At 36.7% G+C, this 20308-nt stretch overlaps 1 protein-coding gene across 1 annotated transcript in view; it reads left to right on the forward strand.

Annotated features, from left to right (window-relative positions):
- The window catches only part of LOC126297554 (kinesin-like protein KIF3A), a 117865-nt gene extending 106237 nt beyond the window's left edge, over positions 1-11628 (forward strand). Inside the window, exon 13 of the mRNA XM_049988482.1 lies at positions 7700-11628. Coding sequence (XP_049844439.1) covers positions 7700-7879 — 180 coding nt within the window. The 3' untranslated portion in view covers positions 7880-11628. The remainder of the gene's footprint in view (positions 1-7699) is intronic.
- Positions 11629-20308: the final 8680 nt, after the last annotated feature.

Genomic DNA, 20308 nt, shown 5'->3' on the forward strand with positions numbered 1-20308 from the left:
AGATTTTTCTCTCTGTATTTCTCTATTACCCTGAGTAACTGAGTGATAATTCTGTGACCTGTATTGTATCCTTTTTCTTGGCTGACATGGAAGGTAAAGATATAGGGATCAGTTTCAGAACACTAATCAAAACTGACATTCCATAGCCTGTGTTTAATGAGTTAGTACATGTGTAGAAGCTTGCACTTTTGATTGATTATGGCTCGGTAGTGATATCACCTTCAGCACTGTCTAAAAGACACCAGAGCTAATTTTTATTTCCTTTTATGTATTTTGTGTATCATAATTTTAATAGTGTGAATTTATGCCACCTATTGCACCAAAGTTGATCATTTGACCTCATGTTGCGGCCTGCTCATAGTACTTTTTTTGTAACTGAGCCATTGCAGTGCAACAACCAGATTTTCTCTCTTCTGTTTATGAAATCTGGTCAGTGGGGTGGTTACCTTGTTTGCTAGCTGGCTTTTCTATAGGACCCCAATTATGGTTACTTAGTTTGCTTTCAACAGACTTTTCATTACTCATTTTGAATAAAACATCCCAAGATTTTCACTTCCATGGCCACACCCTGAGAGGCAAGTAGATTTAAAAGAAACGGTCAGAAGTACTGCACTAAGTAAATAATTTATATCCAAATAGATTATGAGTCCTTTCTTACCACAAAACTTTTTTGTGGCATATTGAGGACAGATTTAGGGAAGTAACATGAAGTAGCAAAATTAAAAATGACTCTATACTGATAAAAATGTTGACCTCCACTCACCCACTGACATTGCTCTTCTGTGAGAAGCTCTGTGACAGTCCCATCACCATTACTCATCATGAGAGCCTAAAAATGTTCTAGAATGCAATTTTCCATTCCAGCCTCACATTGCAGACATACGAAGAACTGCATGCAAACCTGGAACTATAGTGTGTCCATTTTTTCCACCATATCCAATGGAAGCCAAAAGATAAAAATGTATACTAGTGCTTTATTTTGCATTGTGTTGGCTTATATTGCCTGAAAAGGTAAAAGTAATGGTATACTGCTGCACTGTAAAGCCTCTCTCACCCCCCCCACCCCCCCACCCCGCCCCGTCCATCTCCTCCCCCTCACCCCTTCTCCCATGTGGTGTTCGCATTTTGGTCACAAATCTTCACAATACACAAATGACCCCTATTACTGGAGGCGGCTGATGACAGCTGCACAAGAACACTCAGTGAGACCAACTGTCAATCTGTATCACCTGCAGAGAACAACATTCTCATGGTCTTTGAATTGCTGCAAATTTTTGACCAAGCGCAAAAAATGTAGCAAGAGTGAGGACTTGTTATCCCATCTGGAAAGCGGTGCGTGGGTGTGCTCCTGAAAACTGAAGGGTAGGCCGAAGGTAGGAAGCTAGGAGGAGCCGGTGAGGTGGAACACTGAGTACTGCAGTGTGAATTTAAATCACCTTTACTTTAGCAAGAAGATGAATACATAACTTTGCACTGAGGAGCATGTAGGTGCAAAGCCGGATGTATCAAGCTCACAGAAGTTACGCAGGCAAAATCTGTAGTGGTCCGCACACTATGAAATAGAAACAATGTTGCTAGATCGTCTACTTGGAATCAGATGGGTAGAATTGAGAGTGGCACTCGTAGAGCTGCACAGCACCGGCTAGAGGATGCTGTCGTCGGTGTCGTAGTGCCAACCTAGCAGAGAACACCTACGTTGTGGCATCGTAGCTATTGATACAAGGACACTGTCATCTTCCTTGATGCTGGGCCCTGGGCTTGAATATACATGTTCGTGCAGGGGTTACAATCCCCTCTCCATCTGTTTCTACTGAACCCACCTCTCGTTCCTCTTCCTTGGCTCTGGAGATGAATATGTGGATCACAGACGGGTGAGACTTAAGCAGCAGTGTATAATACTCCTTACACCTATACATGCCTTGCAAGGTTTTGAAGGATTAGAAGGACTGACAGTGATTCCCTAGTTGTGTTAAAAAGTTGCTACAAAAGCAGAGCGCTTCATTGCAGATTCAATCAAAGTAAAAACCTAATTGACAAACGAAAGCTAAATGGAGCCGAAATGAGTACTAGTAAAGAAGTGCGAGAAGCATTTAGTGAATTCAAAACTAAAATTTCGTCAACTGATCTGAACAAAAAGTCTAAGAACTTTTGGTCCTACCTACACTCAGTAAGTAAGGTCAGTCACTTATTCAACATACTGGCGCTGAAATTGAAGATAAAGGAGAGAAAGACAAGTTTCAATGCAGAAGATCTTAGCGTAGTTCCACCTTTCAGTTGTTGCATGGATGCCAAAATGGGAAATATTGAAATTAGTGATTTGAATTGATTTTCTATTATACTCTCAATTAACAGTAAAAGGCATCTGGATATATGAGATGTCTGCAAGGTTCTGCACAGATTGTATAATAGAATTTGCTCCCTCTTGTAGCAGAAGTTTATTGTAGATCACTGGACTAGTGGAGGGTACCAAGTATTTGGAAATTTGCACAGATAATTCCCCTTTTCAAGACTGGATGGTAGACATGCACATAATTGTAGACCTATATCACTGTCATTAATAGGTTCTTGAATTAGGGAATGTGTCTTATGCTTGCACAGGTCAAGCATGGCATCCTGCTTACATTTATACCAGATGTGTAGAATTGTAAGTGCATACGATAGTGATAACACAGAGTAACTCTCATGGTCACTAACATTCGTGTGTTAAGGGAAAGACATAACTGATAGTGAAGAGAGATTGGGTGCAAGTCTTCTGCATAGTTGGTTTGGGATGATACCATGTAAGACATATACAAAGAATCTACATAATAGAAGAAAGCATAGTTTGTGCATACAGGGTGTTAATGATTGCTTGTCTAAAAGCTGTTATGGAAAATCTTCGTGTCAATAAAAACAGTCTAGTTTTTACTCCTATTCAAGACTAAGGGAATCTTAGTTCTTGAAATATCAAGACAATCCAATAAACACAATGTGATATTGAAAGAGGTAAGGACATGGAGCATCAGTGACCAGCTTAACTATCAGCATTCAGGTTTTCTTCCCATGTGACTATACTAATTTTTTGAACTGACACGGCAGGCTGAAATAAGCTGTGCATAGCATCGCAGAGGGAAGTATGAACATGCACAAATTTTTACCCAACAAATGTGAGAAAATCTTCACAACTACAGGAGACCTAAAGAAGTAAATCTAGAATAACATTGAAGCCTCGCTTCCTCTTTATTCAGAGGGAATTCTATTATTGCATGTGCGTTTGGTGCATGTTCATCCTTAAATTTACCATCTCTTTGCGATGGCCACACAATATCAATCAGAACTCAAAGCCAGGGATTTTTCTAGCCAAGAAAATTTACAGAGTGCTGCACAACCATACATCTGCTCCCTCTCTCCAGCTTACCTAATTTGATGTAAAAGAATGCTTTGAGAATAATGTATTGAAAATGTTCATGTATTTACTGCAAATGTCCTAAAAGAAATCCTGTGTTAAGCCTACCAGCACCGTTAGGAAGGTTGACAGTAACAATGCAACCACTACAATAACACTTGCAGATTTGATTTTGAATAAAAGGATTTTTATCCATTGTTACTCTTCAATCCTTAGGACAAAATTTGTACAACTCTGTAAAATATAAATTCTGAGGTGGCAATGCAGCTCTCACAAATCCTGAATTTTAAAAATTGTGATGGTTGATAAGTCAGTGTTTATACTGTGGATGTCTGTACACCTTCCATTTGGATAAATTTTGATTATTTCTTAATAGTGATTGAGAGGATAGACTACCACTTAAATAATTTAAGATTAAATTCTGAACTGAGAATATTTGTATAAAAGTAATAATAACTACTTTCTTAAGATTTGGAACCTAATTCCTATTGCATGCAGCATATCAGAAAGAATACAGATGTAGTTTGATGGGCTCCATTTGTAATTTATGACGGGAGGGGACTAGAAGATGGGAAAAGATTGTGTACAGCAGGAACAGGAACAGGCAAGTTGTATATGTAGTCACCTGAAAGTGAAAAAGATGTGGTTAAAACAGTGAAAAGTGAACTAGTAATAAATTTTTTAAAGAAATATGAACAAGGATGGAAAAGGCATAAGGATGACAGAATAAAAAAAAAAAAACAAGGCAGAGACGAAGAGTGAAAGATATCTAAACTAGTAAGAAATACAGAAGGAAGAGGAGATTGCAAATGGAACAACCTACAACAGCATCACAGTACTCTTCTCACACCTGCGTAGGTGAGAACTTCTTATCCAGCACGTCATACAGTACAGCAATGCCTTGCTCTAAATGTCGATTTTTTGTCTATTTTTAATTTATTTATTTACACATCAAGTTCCGCAGGACCAAATTGAGTAGCAAATCTCCAAGGTCATGGGACAGGTCAGTACATGAAATCACAACATAAAATTAATAACAGATAAAAGTAAAATGTTTATGAGCCCAAAAAAGTCAAGCTATAAGTTTAAGTAGATGCAGTCAACATTATTATCTAAGAATCAGCTTAAATTTCAAGGAACTCCTCAACAGAATTTCCAGACTAGTGAACAGGGGTCAACGAGAAGTTCGCGAACTTACGGCACTTATTGCCTGAAGTGCCCGTTTCTGAGCCAAAAATATGCTTTTAGAATGGGAAGAGTTAACCCAAATATAATACCATACAACATAAGCGAATAAAAATAATCAAAGTAGACTAATTTTTGTGTTGAATAATCACTTACTTCAGATATCGTTTGAATAGTAAAAATGGCAACATTAAGTCTTTGAACAAGATGGTGAATGTGGGCTTTCCACGACAATTTACTATCTATCTGAACACCTAGAAATTTGAACTGTTCAGTTTCACTAATCATATGCTCATTCTGTAAAATTAAAATGTAGGGTTTTGTTTAATTCTGTGTTAGAAATTGTAAAAACTGAGTCTTACTGTCATGGACTGATGTCAAAAAATGCACTATTGTAAACTGAGCCAGTGTTGCACACAACATCCTTTACTACCAAGCTAGTGTCATCGGCAAACAGAAACATTTTAGAGTTACCCATAATACTATCATTTATATAAATAAGGAACAGGGTGGCCCCAGCACTGATCCCTGGGGCACCCCTCATTTGACTGTACCCCACTCAGACCGCACATCACAAACATTCTCAGCACTGTGAATAATGACCTTTTACTGTCTGCCATTAAAGTAAGAGGTGAAACAATTGTGAGCTACTCCCCGTATTCTATAGTGGTCCAACTACTGTGACCAACATAATCAAACGCCTTAGTTAATTAAAAAAATATGCCTAGCATTTGAAACCTTTTCTTTAATCCATCCAGTACCTCACAGAGAAAAGAGAATATAGCATTTTCAGTTGTTAAACGACTTCTAAATCCGAACTGTACATTTAATAACAAATTGTGCGACATAAAATGATCAATTATCCTTACATAACAGCTTTTTCAATAACTTTAGGAAACACTGACAGCATAGAAGTAGGTCTAAAATTGTCTACATTATCCCTTTCTTCCTTTTTATAAAGCAGCTTTACTACTGAGTATTTTAATTGCTCAGGAAACTGGCCATTCCAAAGGAAAAACTACAAATATGGTTAGGTACAGGGCTAACATTTGCAGCACAGCACTTTAATATTCTGCTAGACACTCCATCATATCCATGGGAGTCCTTAGTCTTCAGTGATTTAATTATTGACTCAATCTCCCCCTTGCCTGTATCACAGAGGAGTATTTCAGACATCTATCTCAGAAGGCATTTTCCAAAAGAGTTATAGGATTCCCTGTAAAAACTAAATGTATTTAATTCACCAGCAATGCTCAGAAAATGATTGTTAAATACTGTACATGTATCTGATTAATCAGTAACAGAAATATTTTTACTAAGAATTGACATATCGTCGACCGTGTGCTGCTGACCAGACACTTCCTTCACAACTGACCATCTGGTTTTAATTTATCCTGTGAATTAGCTACTCTATTTGTGTATCACACACCCATTGCCTTTCTAATAACATTTCTGAGCACCTTACAATACTGTTTGTAATTGGCTACTGTAGCTTGATTGTGACTGCTTCTAACATTTTGATATAGTTCCCACTTTGTTCTACATGATAACCTTATCTCACTAATAAGCCACCCAGGCTGTCTTTTACTGCTAGTACCCCACTTAGAACATTTTAATGGAAAGCAACTCTTAAAGAGCATGAGAAATGTGTGAAGGAAAGCGTTATATTTGTCATCTATGTTATCGGCACTATAAACATCGTGCCACTCTTCTTCCTTGCTAGGTTTAAAAAACTATTGTCATTGGATTAACTTCCCTACATAGTTTGTAATTATATGTTACATTTGTTTGGGTACGAAAGCCTTTTAGTGTTAAATTTTATGCAGCATGGTCTGAAAAGCCATTCACCCTTTTACTAACAGTATGCTCATCTAGTAATGAAGAATGGATAAAAATATTGTCTGTAGCTGTGCTGCTGTTTCCCTGCGCCCTAATTGGAAAAAACACAGTCTGCATCAGATCATATGAGTTTAGGAGATCTACCAACATCCTTTTTCTTGCACAATTGTATGCAAAATTAATATCGAAGTCACCACATATAACTAATTTCTGGTACTTCCTATAAAGTTGATCAAGAACCCTCTCTAGCTTGGGCACAAAAGTTCCGAAGTCAGAGTTAGGGGTCCTATAAAAAACAAAAATTAGAAGTGTAGTTTCACTAAATTCAACTTCCACTGCACAACATTCAGATATCTTTCAGTGCAGTACCATGATACATCTATGGACTGAAATGGAGTACTGTTTTTTACGTACATGGCCACTTCCCCACTCCGCAAGGAACTCCTTGAAAAACAGCCAGCTAATCTGTATCCCGGTAAAGAAAGCCTCTGAATTGTCAGATTATTTAAGTGCTGCTCTGATATACCAGTAATTTCAGAGTTAACATCTGTAAGCAGTTCACTAACGTTATCTCTAATACCTCTTATATTTCAATGAAATATGGTAATTCGTTCTCTACTTGGAAATATGATAACCTCTGAAGGTAATTCTTTAGTTAGTGGAATTTTCTTTTAGCAGTATACCTATCAGCTGACTTCAATCTAAAAAAGGTGCAGATCTAACACCAACTACAACAGGAATTTTTCCACGAGTGATCCCACCGCCACCCTCTACACTGTCACCTATAAGCTGTGCCAACCTCCCCTTCCCATACCTATTGAGGTTCAGTCCATGCCTAGTGAAACCTGAACTACTGACAGACTCAACTGGCACCATTCCAATGTGACTCATGCCCTCTGCCATCAGTGCCTTCTCCAGCCCCAAGTTAATGCGCCTTCGCCTTGTTTCTGTTTCCCATTTGATTCCTCTCAATTTTTGTTTTAGTACACTACACAATCTTAGTATCTTTCCCACCATCCTTCCTTGTTCACCAATCTCAATTAGTTCCTTTCTTTCTTTCTTCCATTTTTCCCTGTACAACCATGAGTAGCTCAATTACAGATAGTAAGTTGTCATCTCTACTTTTTACGTGATTGTCCAACACTCAGAATTTTATGTTAAAAGTGTGTTGTTTGTTGTACCAGTCATTAATGTAAAAAAATAGATTTCTAAAAGTTCTTTCTGGATACATAGAAAGTTAAGTGAAAGCATAGATTTTAAACCTAGACATTATGTCTGCATTTATTTCAGTATCAACAGCCTGATCTGTCACATGTATACTTGTCGTACTCGTCAGAACTTGCGGCAGCTTCAGGACGTGGAAAGTCAGCACGCCATGCACAAGCACAAAGTTTGTTACAAAGGAAGCAAAAGTCATCATCTGCGGTGCCCACATCTTACAGGCAACAGGATTGCCCTGCACAGCTCTGATGTTCATAATGAGTTCCTCCATTGATATTATTTGTTATTATTCATTGTACTTGAAGCTTCAGCATAGCTGATGCTTTTGATTTATTCAGTATTATTTGTTGTTTATTGTATGCTGTTATTGTATGCTGTAGTGCATTAACAGAAGATGTTTTCATGATTTTGAGACTGAAACTTTGCATTGTTCACTCTGCAGATCATGAAATACTTGTCTATCTGTCTGAGCAATATAAGAATGTTTATGCTCTGTGTTTTCAAGTATTCTAAGTTGCTGACTATATTTGTGAATATGAATAGTGAGAATACTACCATATCTACAGCTTTTTGCATTGCTTGTATAAAATGTGGAAACTTTTTAAATTTGTCAGATTTTAATAGTGTGTGTCAGTGCCAATACAGATCAGTCTGTTCTGTTTATGCAAATTAATTTGGTGAATTCAGAGGACGGTGCAGGATGTAACCTTACACCTCCCTAGAATTATGTTTCCAATCAGAGAAATGATATGCTTGAATCATCAACATAACAAGTTGAAATAGCTTTATAAAGCAATAGATGTGTATGAAATTAGATAGTATTACATCAGACACTTTAAAAAAATCTAAATTAAAAATGCCAAGACTGAGAATTGTTTATGTGGCTGCTGGTGTACTGAAGTGTGTAGGTTAGTGATCTCTGGCAGTTGTCTAAAATCATCTGCTCCATACTTCTTTATCATGAGAAATCTGGTGTGTGAACATACTACTTAGACTGATTTGCATGCTGCAGTACCTTTTTTTTTTTATTGAACAATGACATTATTTTCATATTTTGTAGTTGAGCTTCATATAAGAGAACCACTTTGGATTCAGTGTTAACACATAAGCATCCTCATTCTTTTTATTATCCTTTAGCATGAGGAATCCAGGACATTTACATTCATTGGTCTGTACGTTAATAGTGTCCCATGTTAGTAATAGACAATTCTTTTCTAATTACTTGCTGCTGTTGAGTTTGGGTGTTTCCTCATTTATACACTTTTTGTAAATAAATTTTCTTTCAATATTATTGTGACTCACAACAAAAATGATCCCTGTGCCTTTTATGAGTATTTCTAAGATACATCCTGTATGTATGAACAGCAATAATGTTTGAAAATAAATAGGTTATGTGTTGACTAGAGCACCTTGAAACAAGCTGATAAAAGATAATCTACCATATTCGACCCTCCCATCGCAGGAATGTTATTATACTGTGTCAGCGCTTGACTGATCAACCATACACAAGCAGTTATTTTTTATACAATGTTTATACACTGAGGAATATATTTTCATATTACTTGAATAACTCCAAGTCTCCTCTTGAACTGCCACAGTAACTTACACGAACATAAAGTCCTGCCCTTTGAAATGAAGGTGTCTTAAGCAGCTGTTGTTATTATTTGAGCCAAGAAATAATTTTATAATGCATTTTTTGAGTAAGAGGAACCCGTTAGGAAAGAATAATCTCTCTGCTCTTCATATGTAGATTTTCACTTTTCCCATTGCATTGATTTGTAATATTTAATGAATTAAGAAAAAGTAGTAATATTTTTGGGATTTACGTTTTTCACATAAAAGTGTAATGCTTGTGTGCCTTTCTTTAACTACAAACTGCAATAAATATATCTAATCAATTTGTGGCATGGCCTGACTCAAAAACTGATTGAATTGCGATATTGAGTTGCTATTTATTGAAGAATTTCAAGCAGGCATAGTTGAAATAGTAACAGCGTATCAGACCATGGACACAGCATACTGGTGGTACTCATCAGAATGAATATGGAGAAAAGTAATGACACATTTATCAGACTTATAACCCTTCTGAAGTATACTAGACCACATATCTTCTTCTTTTGTTGATTTTAATGGATTAGGGTTTAACCTTATTCTGTGTTTAGAAATTATCTGTTCACCTTTACTTTTTTTATATTTCCCTTCTACCACCTGGCTTATAAGGAATGTTTTATGTATGTGTTGATACCAGGTTTTGTGCTAATTAATCCTTAATTGGCAGGATTTGCTCTTTCACAGTTGGTGCAGTCCGTGTGTTTTATGTTGATAAATATCACACTAAATGAAAGAGGTCTAAGATCCTCAAATACTGAAAATAAAGTCCCAAATACAGATAAATTTAAATTAATATTGCACATGATTTTCAGCTTTTAAGAATTTCTTATTTATTTGATAGCTAACACCATCGTTACACAAAAATAGTTTCAGAGCAGCGTGATAACCAAATCAAAATATAGTTAATAAATTATTCTTGATTATTAGCAGAAAAATTCTTTTCAAAAATCCCTTTTCTGCACATTTAATTTGCCTAAAGCTCTTAATTTTAAAATATTTTACTTTCATACCTGGTGTGATTTTCATTTTTTCTTGTGTGGGTAGGTGATTTCTATCAAGGCTCACATGCCATCCCAAATACTTTGTACCAAAATCTTATTATCCACTATGACATTACTATGATCCAGGCATTGTCTCAAAATCATCATTCACAAAAACTAACAATGTTTAAAATATCTTCTTTAAATACTTCCAATTTGGGATAATGCCAGTAATTTAAATATTAAAAAGAATAGGGTGTGTTAAGACTCCTTTATTACCTTTCAGTCTTTATTTTACCAGTGTTTCATTTATTGTATACAATTTTTTGTCATGTTTATATAAATTGTCAAATGTATTTTTCCAAATCCATAAAAGGTAAATAAGTTTGTTCTTTATTGCTTGTTGGAGAAAAAAAATATTTTTTCTTTCTAAATACTGTTTCTTTTTCATGAATCAGAAGTTGTAAAATGATCTACATGTATGTAATTATTATAATCTTTGTGGTATCATTCTTGACTAAAGATATTACTTATGCTGTTTTTCATGAACTGTGCTAAGCTTGTTTGCCAATATAAAGTGATACAGAATCTCTGATGTACTAGGATGCCTTTGTAATTTAAAGTATCCATTTGGGGCTTCTTTCATATCATTTCCTGTCATCAATGGAACATTGCATTAGATCTCCCTGAAAATGGGTATCAGTAACATTAGATGAGTGTATTCCTGAGACTTTCTGTTTGCCTTTTTTTCATGTGTATTAAAGCTTAATTGTAACAAAAATGTGTGGCCTGTGACATTAGTTTAAATATTTGTCAAAACGAATGTTTTGAAAATGTTTATCGAGTAATCCAATATAAGAAGCACAGCGAAACTAAATGTACATTTGATGTGTACTATTACCCACCAAAGCTTTATAAAATACGTAGATTATAAACAGTAATTTGTGAATAATCAATATTATGCTAGTCAGTACTGTGAGGTTTTATGTTAAATTTTTATTTTTTTGTTAATATATGGACTGAGAAACTGCCAGAACATGTAAAAAATAGATCTTCGTTAATTTATTGAAAATGCAAATATGCTTACATTAGTGTGGCTTACTGTTGTTATTGTGTAGATGGTGCTGAGTAAGAAGCACGTTAAAGTAGCTTTAATTTGAAGTTACACTATTGACTCAGAACACTGCTTCATACCACATGGAGTGGTGATGTATGTGATATGACTTTACTAGTCACTCTTAATCTACATATATTGTTTTGTTAGTTAATTTATACACGGCGGTAAATTTTCTGGAACTAGTTGTCTAATATTAGCATTTTGTATATACTTTTCCTTTTATATTTTATAAATTTTCACGTATGTTTTGTTATTTTTATGTAATCTGTTAAAAATATATATTGTAAAGAAACTAGATATTTTACATTCCAATGCTTTCCTTTGGCAGATGATATAAATATCCAGTGATGAATATCAGTGCTTGTAATCATTTGTTCAGGGTCTGTTTGCCTTTATTTCAGCTACTCAGAATTCTAGGAGTTCCCAGCTATTTGTGAACTTTTCCCAGTTTGTGGGAAGCCCTTGATTTCTTATATCCCTTGCCTCTCTTTAAGGTACAGCCAGCTGTGGTCTCTGAACTGTTGTATTTATGTCAGACAAAGAAAGGGATGGAGATAGCATCCCTAAACTATTATATTTTGATGTCACTAGTGGAGCATTGTCAGTCACATGCTACACAATCATATTCCCACTTATTTAAATACATACTTGCAAACAGAATAGAAAATTTATGAGTTGTGACAGTTTAAAAGTTTTGCCAGATGGAGTCAAACCCAAATCGCTTACTTCCATGAGCAGTTACCATGACTACTTAGACCAGGTGCATGCACCGGTGCATCGCACAGTGCAGAGTGCAAAAGACGGCTGTGCTATGTTGATGACGGTGCAGACTCCCACTCCTCGGCTTTGCGCAACAGCGCTGCCTTTCACTTCCTTAGCTTGCGTCGCTCGCGCCGCCTGTCTCGACCTGTTTCAAAGCTTTTACCCTGTTGTCTTCGTCATTGCCAAATACTAATTTATACTAGGTGGAGAGCTTAGTTTGGTGTACCGGTACAAAAGAGATTTATATAATAACTGTAATGGTAACAATTTTAAATTTGATTTCAACACAAATGTATCTTCCTATGTGCTTTTTATTTTATTTGCAATTATGCTACTAAGATCTGGAACAAGAGATTGGCTGGCAGCAATTCTGAGAGAATTTTTCAAATTACAATTAGAAATACTCGCACGCAGTCTAGTTTTTGTACAAGACAAAACATGAAAAAACCTTACACATACACAAGTGGAACCAAACATACAAATAATCTTCGCTGCTTCTCTGTGTAACTTGGGAAATTCTTCCTTCGGCAAATTCTGGTAGAATTAGAGCAAACCTCTTGTATTGTAAAACACATCCTTTCAGTGAACATTGCTTTGCAAATCAGTTAGTTCAAAATGTAAATCTGAAGGCGCACTTTCTATATCCATCAAAAAAGGTTTCACAAAAACATCGAGAATTGGCTGCAGGTAGGTAATTTCCTGAAACAATAACAAAGTCAATGTTAATAAAGGAAAGTAATGTAAGCCGTTGTTTCGAAGTACTAAAATGCGATAGATTTTAATAAACATGTAATGTGTACTATTGGTTTTAATGTAATGTTACACTTGCATATGTATCGCAATCTCCTTTATTTAGCTGTATGTCATATACTGACACATTACGTGGAATCGGTCGTTAAACGCATTTTCAAGGGATTGTAGCACCTCGATGTATTTTTCAAAGCACGCTCCTTCCTGCACAGATGCTGTCAAACAAAAACATAGTACCATTTTGATTAGAGTGGTTATAAAAATCAGGCTGTTTTAATAAAAGTACTATTTATATCTCGCTTACCTAGTTCAGGAAAGTGTGGCGTATTTTTCTCTGAAAGGTTGTTTTTGAGGAGCTTCAGTTTATACTGGAAAGCGTTTATTTTGCTGATCATATCATTGATGATATTGTTTTCTTTGTGGAGTTTCAGACTAAAATCATTTAGAAGAGCCATAATGTCTGCTAAAAATCCTAAATCAGCAACCCATTCAGGGTCATGAAAAAGTGACTCCGGACATCCTTTGCTCTCCAAAAACTGAGCCACAGTGTGGTGTTCCCTTTGCTCAGCCAGCGAACCTCAGCGTGGTAGAGAATATCTGGATACTCCTCTTCAAAGGCAATCAAAAATTCTTTGAATTGATGATTGGTGAGTCCATGAGAACGAATGTAGTTCACGATACGCACCACTACCTTCATCACATCTTGAAAACCAATAGCTTTCGCACAAAGAGCCTCTTGGTGTGCAAAACAATGAAAGGAAGGTAAATTCGGCATGTTAAGTTTTTTCCGTAGTAGGCCAATAAACCCTTTTGCTTTACCGCACATTGCTGGTGCTCCGTCCGTGGTTACGGAAAACTGCTTTTCCCAAGTGAGTCCTATTCCTTCAGCTGCCATTTCAACAGCTGCTAAAATATCCACCCCAGTAACAGTGTTCTTCAACGAAATCATATCCAGGAGCTCTTCCATTACATGTAGGTCGTCGTCCACGCCACGCAAAAATATTGCTAACTGAGCCGTGTCGTTAATATCCGTGGACTCATCAAGTGCGATGGAGTACGCTAGGAAGTTTTCAATTTTGGCTGCCAGTTGGTCATGCAAATTCTCAGCAATGTCGTTGATTCTCTGATGTATTGTCATTCTGGAAAGTGGTATTCTGCTGTACACGGGACCTAATGTGGGATTCATTGTCTCTACTACGTCCAACATAATGTTTTTTATTAATGGACCATCCATAAATGGCCTCCCAGCTCTTGCTAAATGTAGAGCAACTTTGTTACTAGCTCTGAGAGTCCTTTCGCAACACTCCTCATCTTCTTCAACCTACAGTAGAGAAAAAAAGATATGATAGAAATAATTTATGTGAAAACGAAAACTAAGGAATCTAAACAAATGTTGTTTCGTTTCACATGACCTTTAACCAAAATATACATGCTAAAGTACTTGCAACAAACCTCATTTGTAGATACAGAATTCTCTTCTGCAAGAGTTTGCAACTTCTGTAATTCTTCCTCTCTGGCATCCCCTGTTATATCACTATACTTTTCTGAATGCAATTTGCTGTAGTACCTTTCAATAGTCGATTTTCTGACACACGTAATTAGTGTACCTCAGATTAGACATTTGGCTTTATCGTCACAACGCAAGAAAGAGTAGGAGAGTTACCATTCCGGTTTTAATTGACTTTCGGCAATTTTTCCTTTATTTGGAGCAAATGGTTCCATTATTCCAGTAATTGTCTTCTGCTTACATATTCCAATGTTGACTAAGCCATCTGGCAGCGCACAGCGTCGGCCTCACCTAGCGAGCCAAATTGAGGCGAAGTATGCCGAGTTGAACTGATGCACTGTGCAGGCACTCGCTGCACCTCGCTTTGCACGCGTGCGGTTTTCCGTGTTTGTGTGGCCCTGACTTAGACCATTCAAGCACACCTTTGGTACTGACTCAGGTCTTTAGTTTTACTGATATTTCGTGTCTACTTTCAAACAGTAGAACCAGAAGTTCTTCCATGCACCCTGTGAGAATATCACTACAGATAAATAATTTGTTGGCACTGGACTACAGCCCCAGAGTTTTAATGTACATGGAAATTGTGGTGTCACTGCAAGGCACGACACTTGCTAGGTTGTAGGCTTCAAATTGGCCACGATCCGTCAGTACACATAGGACCTGTGAGTCGCCACTGTTGACGCTAGCAGACAGAGCGCCGCCACTCGGCTGGTCTTATGAGACAAGCTAGTGCACTGGCCCAGTTCTACAGCTGACTTTAATAGGAATGGTTCACTTGTTGTAGTTTCAGAGATCTCATTTGAAGAGACGCTAGTTAGCATAGCCTTCAGCTAAGTCAGTAGCTACGACCTAGCCAGGCACCACACACTGTTTAGTCATTGGCAATTGATCTATATGTGAAGCAATCAGAATTGTGAAGAAGTATTCGCAGTTCAGTCTATAACTGCACTTGTAAATATTATTGTACGAAGTCAAGATCGACATTCACTGCTGATGCTGAATTAAAGCTGAGTATTTAATTATTTTCCTGTCTACTAACTTTCTAATCACCTAAGATGTTCCAGATACATCCCGTCGAGTATAGTTCATTGATCTTCATGTCAGCCTATGTTATCAATGCTTGCAATTATTGGCCACACCTTGTGATCAGACTAAGAGTCAAATTGCGTGACTCAGCCGGGTCACCCTTTTTCCGTGAGGCCCTTAGTTTCGCCTCATACATAACAGAAATACTGAATTCAAAGAAGTCTATTAAATTACTTTTTTAATGCAGTCACCATCACTCCACCAAATCCATTCTCTCATTGGTGTTATTCGCACATACTCACAGAAGAACAGCAGATCATGATGTTCTGAAATAATGGGAGGGGAAAAGTAAGTAACACTGAAGGTTTGAGTCTGTTGCAGAGTCATAATCATATTGTCTGATATGTCAAGATGAGTACTTATGATAAGTAGGAGATGTAGGTCAGAATCAGTGTGTAACCAAATTTGTCAGTATAGATTAATAATATTGTGGAGACCGTGTAAGTGAATGAAAATGGATAACAACTGTGTGTATTCTGTCTTTGCATAGCACATCACAACATTTCTCTGACAATGTCAAGTGAATAGAATTACATTCCAGTGTGATGTCATGAGCCTCACCAACTGGCTATTAATCTTTTGATTTGTAAGATTTCAAAAGTGTTCTGTCAACTTAAGGTTAGGATGTAAGGTTTTTTCGATTCTGATATAAACTAGGCACCTCACTCCCATGAATGGTAGCATGTGGAAACAGATGGAAACTAAGGCTGTAGGCAAAAACTTAATGCAGAGTGAAAGTTGTGACTGCCAGAAAAATAAGCATAAATCAGTACCAACAAACAAAACCAGAATTGTCTTAAACAACGATTCAGTGCCCAAGTTCGAAACTAGAGGTAACAGTTATATTTTTGAATCTGCACACAGAAGCTTCAATAACAAGATATGAACTGCTGGCCTGGCTGCCTAACCAGACTTTTCTTTCCTATAACAGGCCAATAGCAATCGCCATTAGTTAATTTGTTTTATGCTCCATGGATTATTTGCATGAGAAATCATAATGATGTGAAACAAGTCATTTTATATTCACATCACAAGTTATTTTATAAATATGGCTACAAGCTGATATAATTTTTGAGAAAAAAAAAGACATACAAATGTGAGTTAGTAATTCCTACACACCACTTTCTACTCACTATAATAGTAGAAATTATTCAACGGAATAGAAGACATTGTCAAGGAGAAACTTTTTCAGTTTGTTTTCGAATTTGACTGCTGTCAGATGTTTTATATCATTATCATGTTTTATATCATTATCAAAAATTTTCGTTGTTCCATTGTACACTTCTTTTTCTGCTAAAGACAACCTTACTGTAGATTAGTGAATGTCATTTCTTCCTCTGACGTAATTATGAACATCATTGCTCTTAAAAAAAACAGCGTGAGACCATTTGCAGGAAACCAGTCACTGATGCTTTTAAGAATATTGCTTACCATTTCTTTTGTTACTGTATTTATGCTTGGATTGGTTACAGTACTAGTGTTGTTTGCAAAAAGAACTAATTCTGCTTGTTGTATACTAGTGGAAGATTCTTTACAATAGCGTACATAAGACTGACCCCTAGGGACCTCATACATAATTTCTCCCCAGTCAGAATGATGCCCCCGATTACATTGATTGGATTACTAAATATGACTTGCTGCATTCTTTTGGTAAGATATGACATTATCTGTTGGTTGGCTATATCATCAATCCCATTAAACCTCAGTTTATCTAGGAGAATATTGTGATTCACACAAATGCCTTAGATAGGTTGCAGAAAATAGCAACTGGCACTATTTTGTTATTTAATGCTAGTAAAATTTGGTGAGTGAACATGCAAATAGCATTTTCAGTAAAGTAACTCTTCTGAAATCCAAATTGTGATTTACTGAGATTATTATTGTTGCTCAGGTCATATACTATTCTAAAATACATCACACTCTCAAACATTTTGGAAAAATGATGTCAATAATGAAACAGGTCGATAGATATCTCTCCTATAACGTTTCTTATATAGAGTTTTAATGACGACATATTTAAATCTCTCTGGAAAAATGCCTTGACCTAGTGATGCATTACATATTTCAGATAAGATAAGGCTTATTATATGGGAACAAATCTTTTGTACTCTATTGAAAACTCCATCAAGTCGAAATGAACTTTTATTTATGAGAGGATATATAATTTTCTTAATTTTGGAAGGAGAAGTTGGTGGTATATTAACATGGTAGTTGCTTTTTCAACATAATACTATGATTTTTCAGTTGAACTGTGTGTTACTATGTTTTCTACTATATTTAAGAAATGACAATTAAACATATTTGCTACCTATGACTCATTATTTATAGACCTTCCATGCAATTCAGTAGTGATGTTATCCTTTTCTGTGGCTGGTTGTCCTGTCTTTCATTTCACTAACTTTCATTTAGCTTTAAGTCTGTTCTTGGAATTACTGATTTCTGACATGTGAATGTTCCTTGATTTTTAATAACTTTACTAAGTAATTCTGAGTAATTTTTGTAGTTTGCAACAACTGCAGAGTCTCAACTTGTTCTTGCCTTTTCCTTTCATGAAATATTTTAATCCCTTTAGTAGTCTATTTAATGTCCTATTTTCATGTAATGATATTAATTTATCATGGAATAGACTAAATTTCATTTGGTACATTATAAATATCATTCCAATATATCATTGTAAATTATTCTTAAAAACATTTGTTGTGAAGCCATTAATTATTCTAATTTCCACTGAGCAGTATCAATACTGTAAGGCATTGTCTTACTGAAACTTCCTGGCAGATTAAAATTGTGTGCCGGACCGAGACTCAAACTCCCAAGTTCGAGGCTCGGTCCGACACACAGTTTTAATCTGCCAGGAAGTTTCATATCAGCGCACACTCCACTGTAGAGTGAAAATTTCATTCTACACTGTCTTATTTTTTCCTAAGTGTGTATCACGGTTAGATAGTTTTTGGTGCTGGGTATACAGTTTTCTTCTTGCTTTGAGCTTCAAAGAAAACATTATCAATTAGGGTCCTACTGTCTTTATGCACCTGTGTTGGAAAGTTAATTACTGAGAACAAATTGAAGGATCAAGGAAGGTTTTCAGATCGTTTTTCTATCACAGTTCTCGAGAAAATCTTCACTGAAATTGCCAAAGACCATTAACTTCTTATTGCCATGTGGTAGGTAGCATAGTAAGGAATCCAAATTCATCTTAAACAGTTTCTAAATTTCCCTGTGGGGATCCATATAAAATTACAATTGAAAGTGAACTATATTTCATTATTAACTCACAAGCACACCCATCTATGTGGTGACCACTACAAAATCTACTTGTCTCAATGTTTTTGAACTTTTTTTTCTGTCTTAAGACATGTAACAACTCATTTTCCCATATTAGTTCTGTACAAGTAAGGTGCTAGAATGTAATACCTTGAACCCTGTGGGTATGTGATGCTCAGTTAGGTACAGGATGTCTATCTCTTCAGAGCTCTCTAAATTTTCCAAACAAACAAGAAGCTCCTCCACATTATTACTCAGTCCTCCAGTAGTCTGCTGAAATAAGCTAACCTTAATTTTCTGTGTATTTGAAGCACTTTTTGGGGCTCTCCTGTTATTTTAACTTCTTTCTTATCAGGGTGACTGAATCCTAATTCTAATGTGTCTGTGTGATGCATTTGCTGTGGCAGCTGGAAGTGGAAGGTCCATAGGTATGGTAGTGCTTGTGGTGAGACATATCACCGATATAGGGAGGTGGGAGAGATGTGCAGCAATACCATTGGCTTGGAGACCATTTGCAGACAATTGATGACTTGTTCTTTGGGTGGGGATGGTCTTCTGTAGCTGGGACAGGGGTTTGACCTTTATAGGCTGCTACTTATGTTGGTCTTGGCATTATGGACCTATGGTGTAGGTGCAGGTGGAGTTTGTATCTTTGCCTCAAGGGTGGGTGGGGGGGGGGGGGGGGTGATTTGGAGGCAAGGGTTCAGTCGGTAGCATGTTGAAGTATGGAAGGTGGGGGTCTGGACCAGAGATAGCTGTGCGGCATGACTAATAGCAGTAGTGGTCTTGGGTCATGTCAGCCCAGAATATCTTTCAGTTGTCATGTCCAGAACTAACTGTTATGTCATACAAGGTTCTCTTGACCCAACTGTTACTTCATAACAACTGTCATGTTCCACACTCACGAGAATCATCTCATTTTTTGGGTATATGGAACAAAACCCTAATCTAATCTCTTACAATGGATACCCAATATGACAAGTGATGATCCAGATGTAAAACCACATGTGCAATACCAGACTATAGAGCCTGCAAAGATGTGCTGCTAGGACTGGGCTCTCTGAGTTGGGTGCAGGAGACCATAAAGGGTATGGTGCTTGTGCTCTTGCAACACCTTTAGTTAAATATGTCCTCATATGAAGGTGGATTTATATGTAGTGAAGAACCATTTCAGGGACCCTTGAACTATACAACCAAGTGGAGTTGCTGACCTTCAGAAATAATGTGTGGGAAGATAGAGGGAGTGTTCATTACAACCCCCTTTGAATGTGGCAGCAAAGTTGATATGCATGTGGTCCCATGGCTGATCAGGAGGTCATGTAGAGAAATGTTGTGCCACATCTGTCTTTTCTGTGCACTTTTCACAGGCTTGGGTCACAAGTGATATGTTACCATCAGTACCTGTGCTGTCAATGTACACTGGAAACATCGTAATCCTCAAAATGTCCCAGTATGTGTCTTCTGTAATACTTTGGAGATACGAGGACAGAGTATAGTTGGAATTGCAGCCTGGTACTCTGATTATTCGGTGGTCCAGCAGAAGTATCTCCTGTGGTTAATTGAAAAACAGGTCTGTTCTTGTGGCTTTATAGCTTTGAGTA

The sequence above is a fragment of the Schistocerca gregaria genome, chromosome X (genome assembly GCF_023897955.1).
Source record: "Schistocerca gregaria isolate iqSchGreg1 chromosome X, iqSchGreg1.2, whole genome shotgun sequence".
Classification (NCBI taxonomy): Eukaryota; Metazoa; Arthropoda; class Insecta; order Orthoptera; family Acrididae; genus Schistocerca; species Schistocerca gregaria.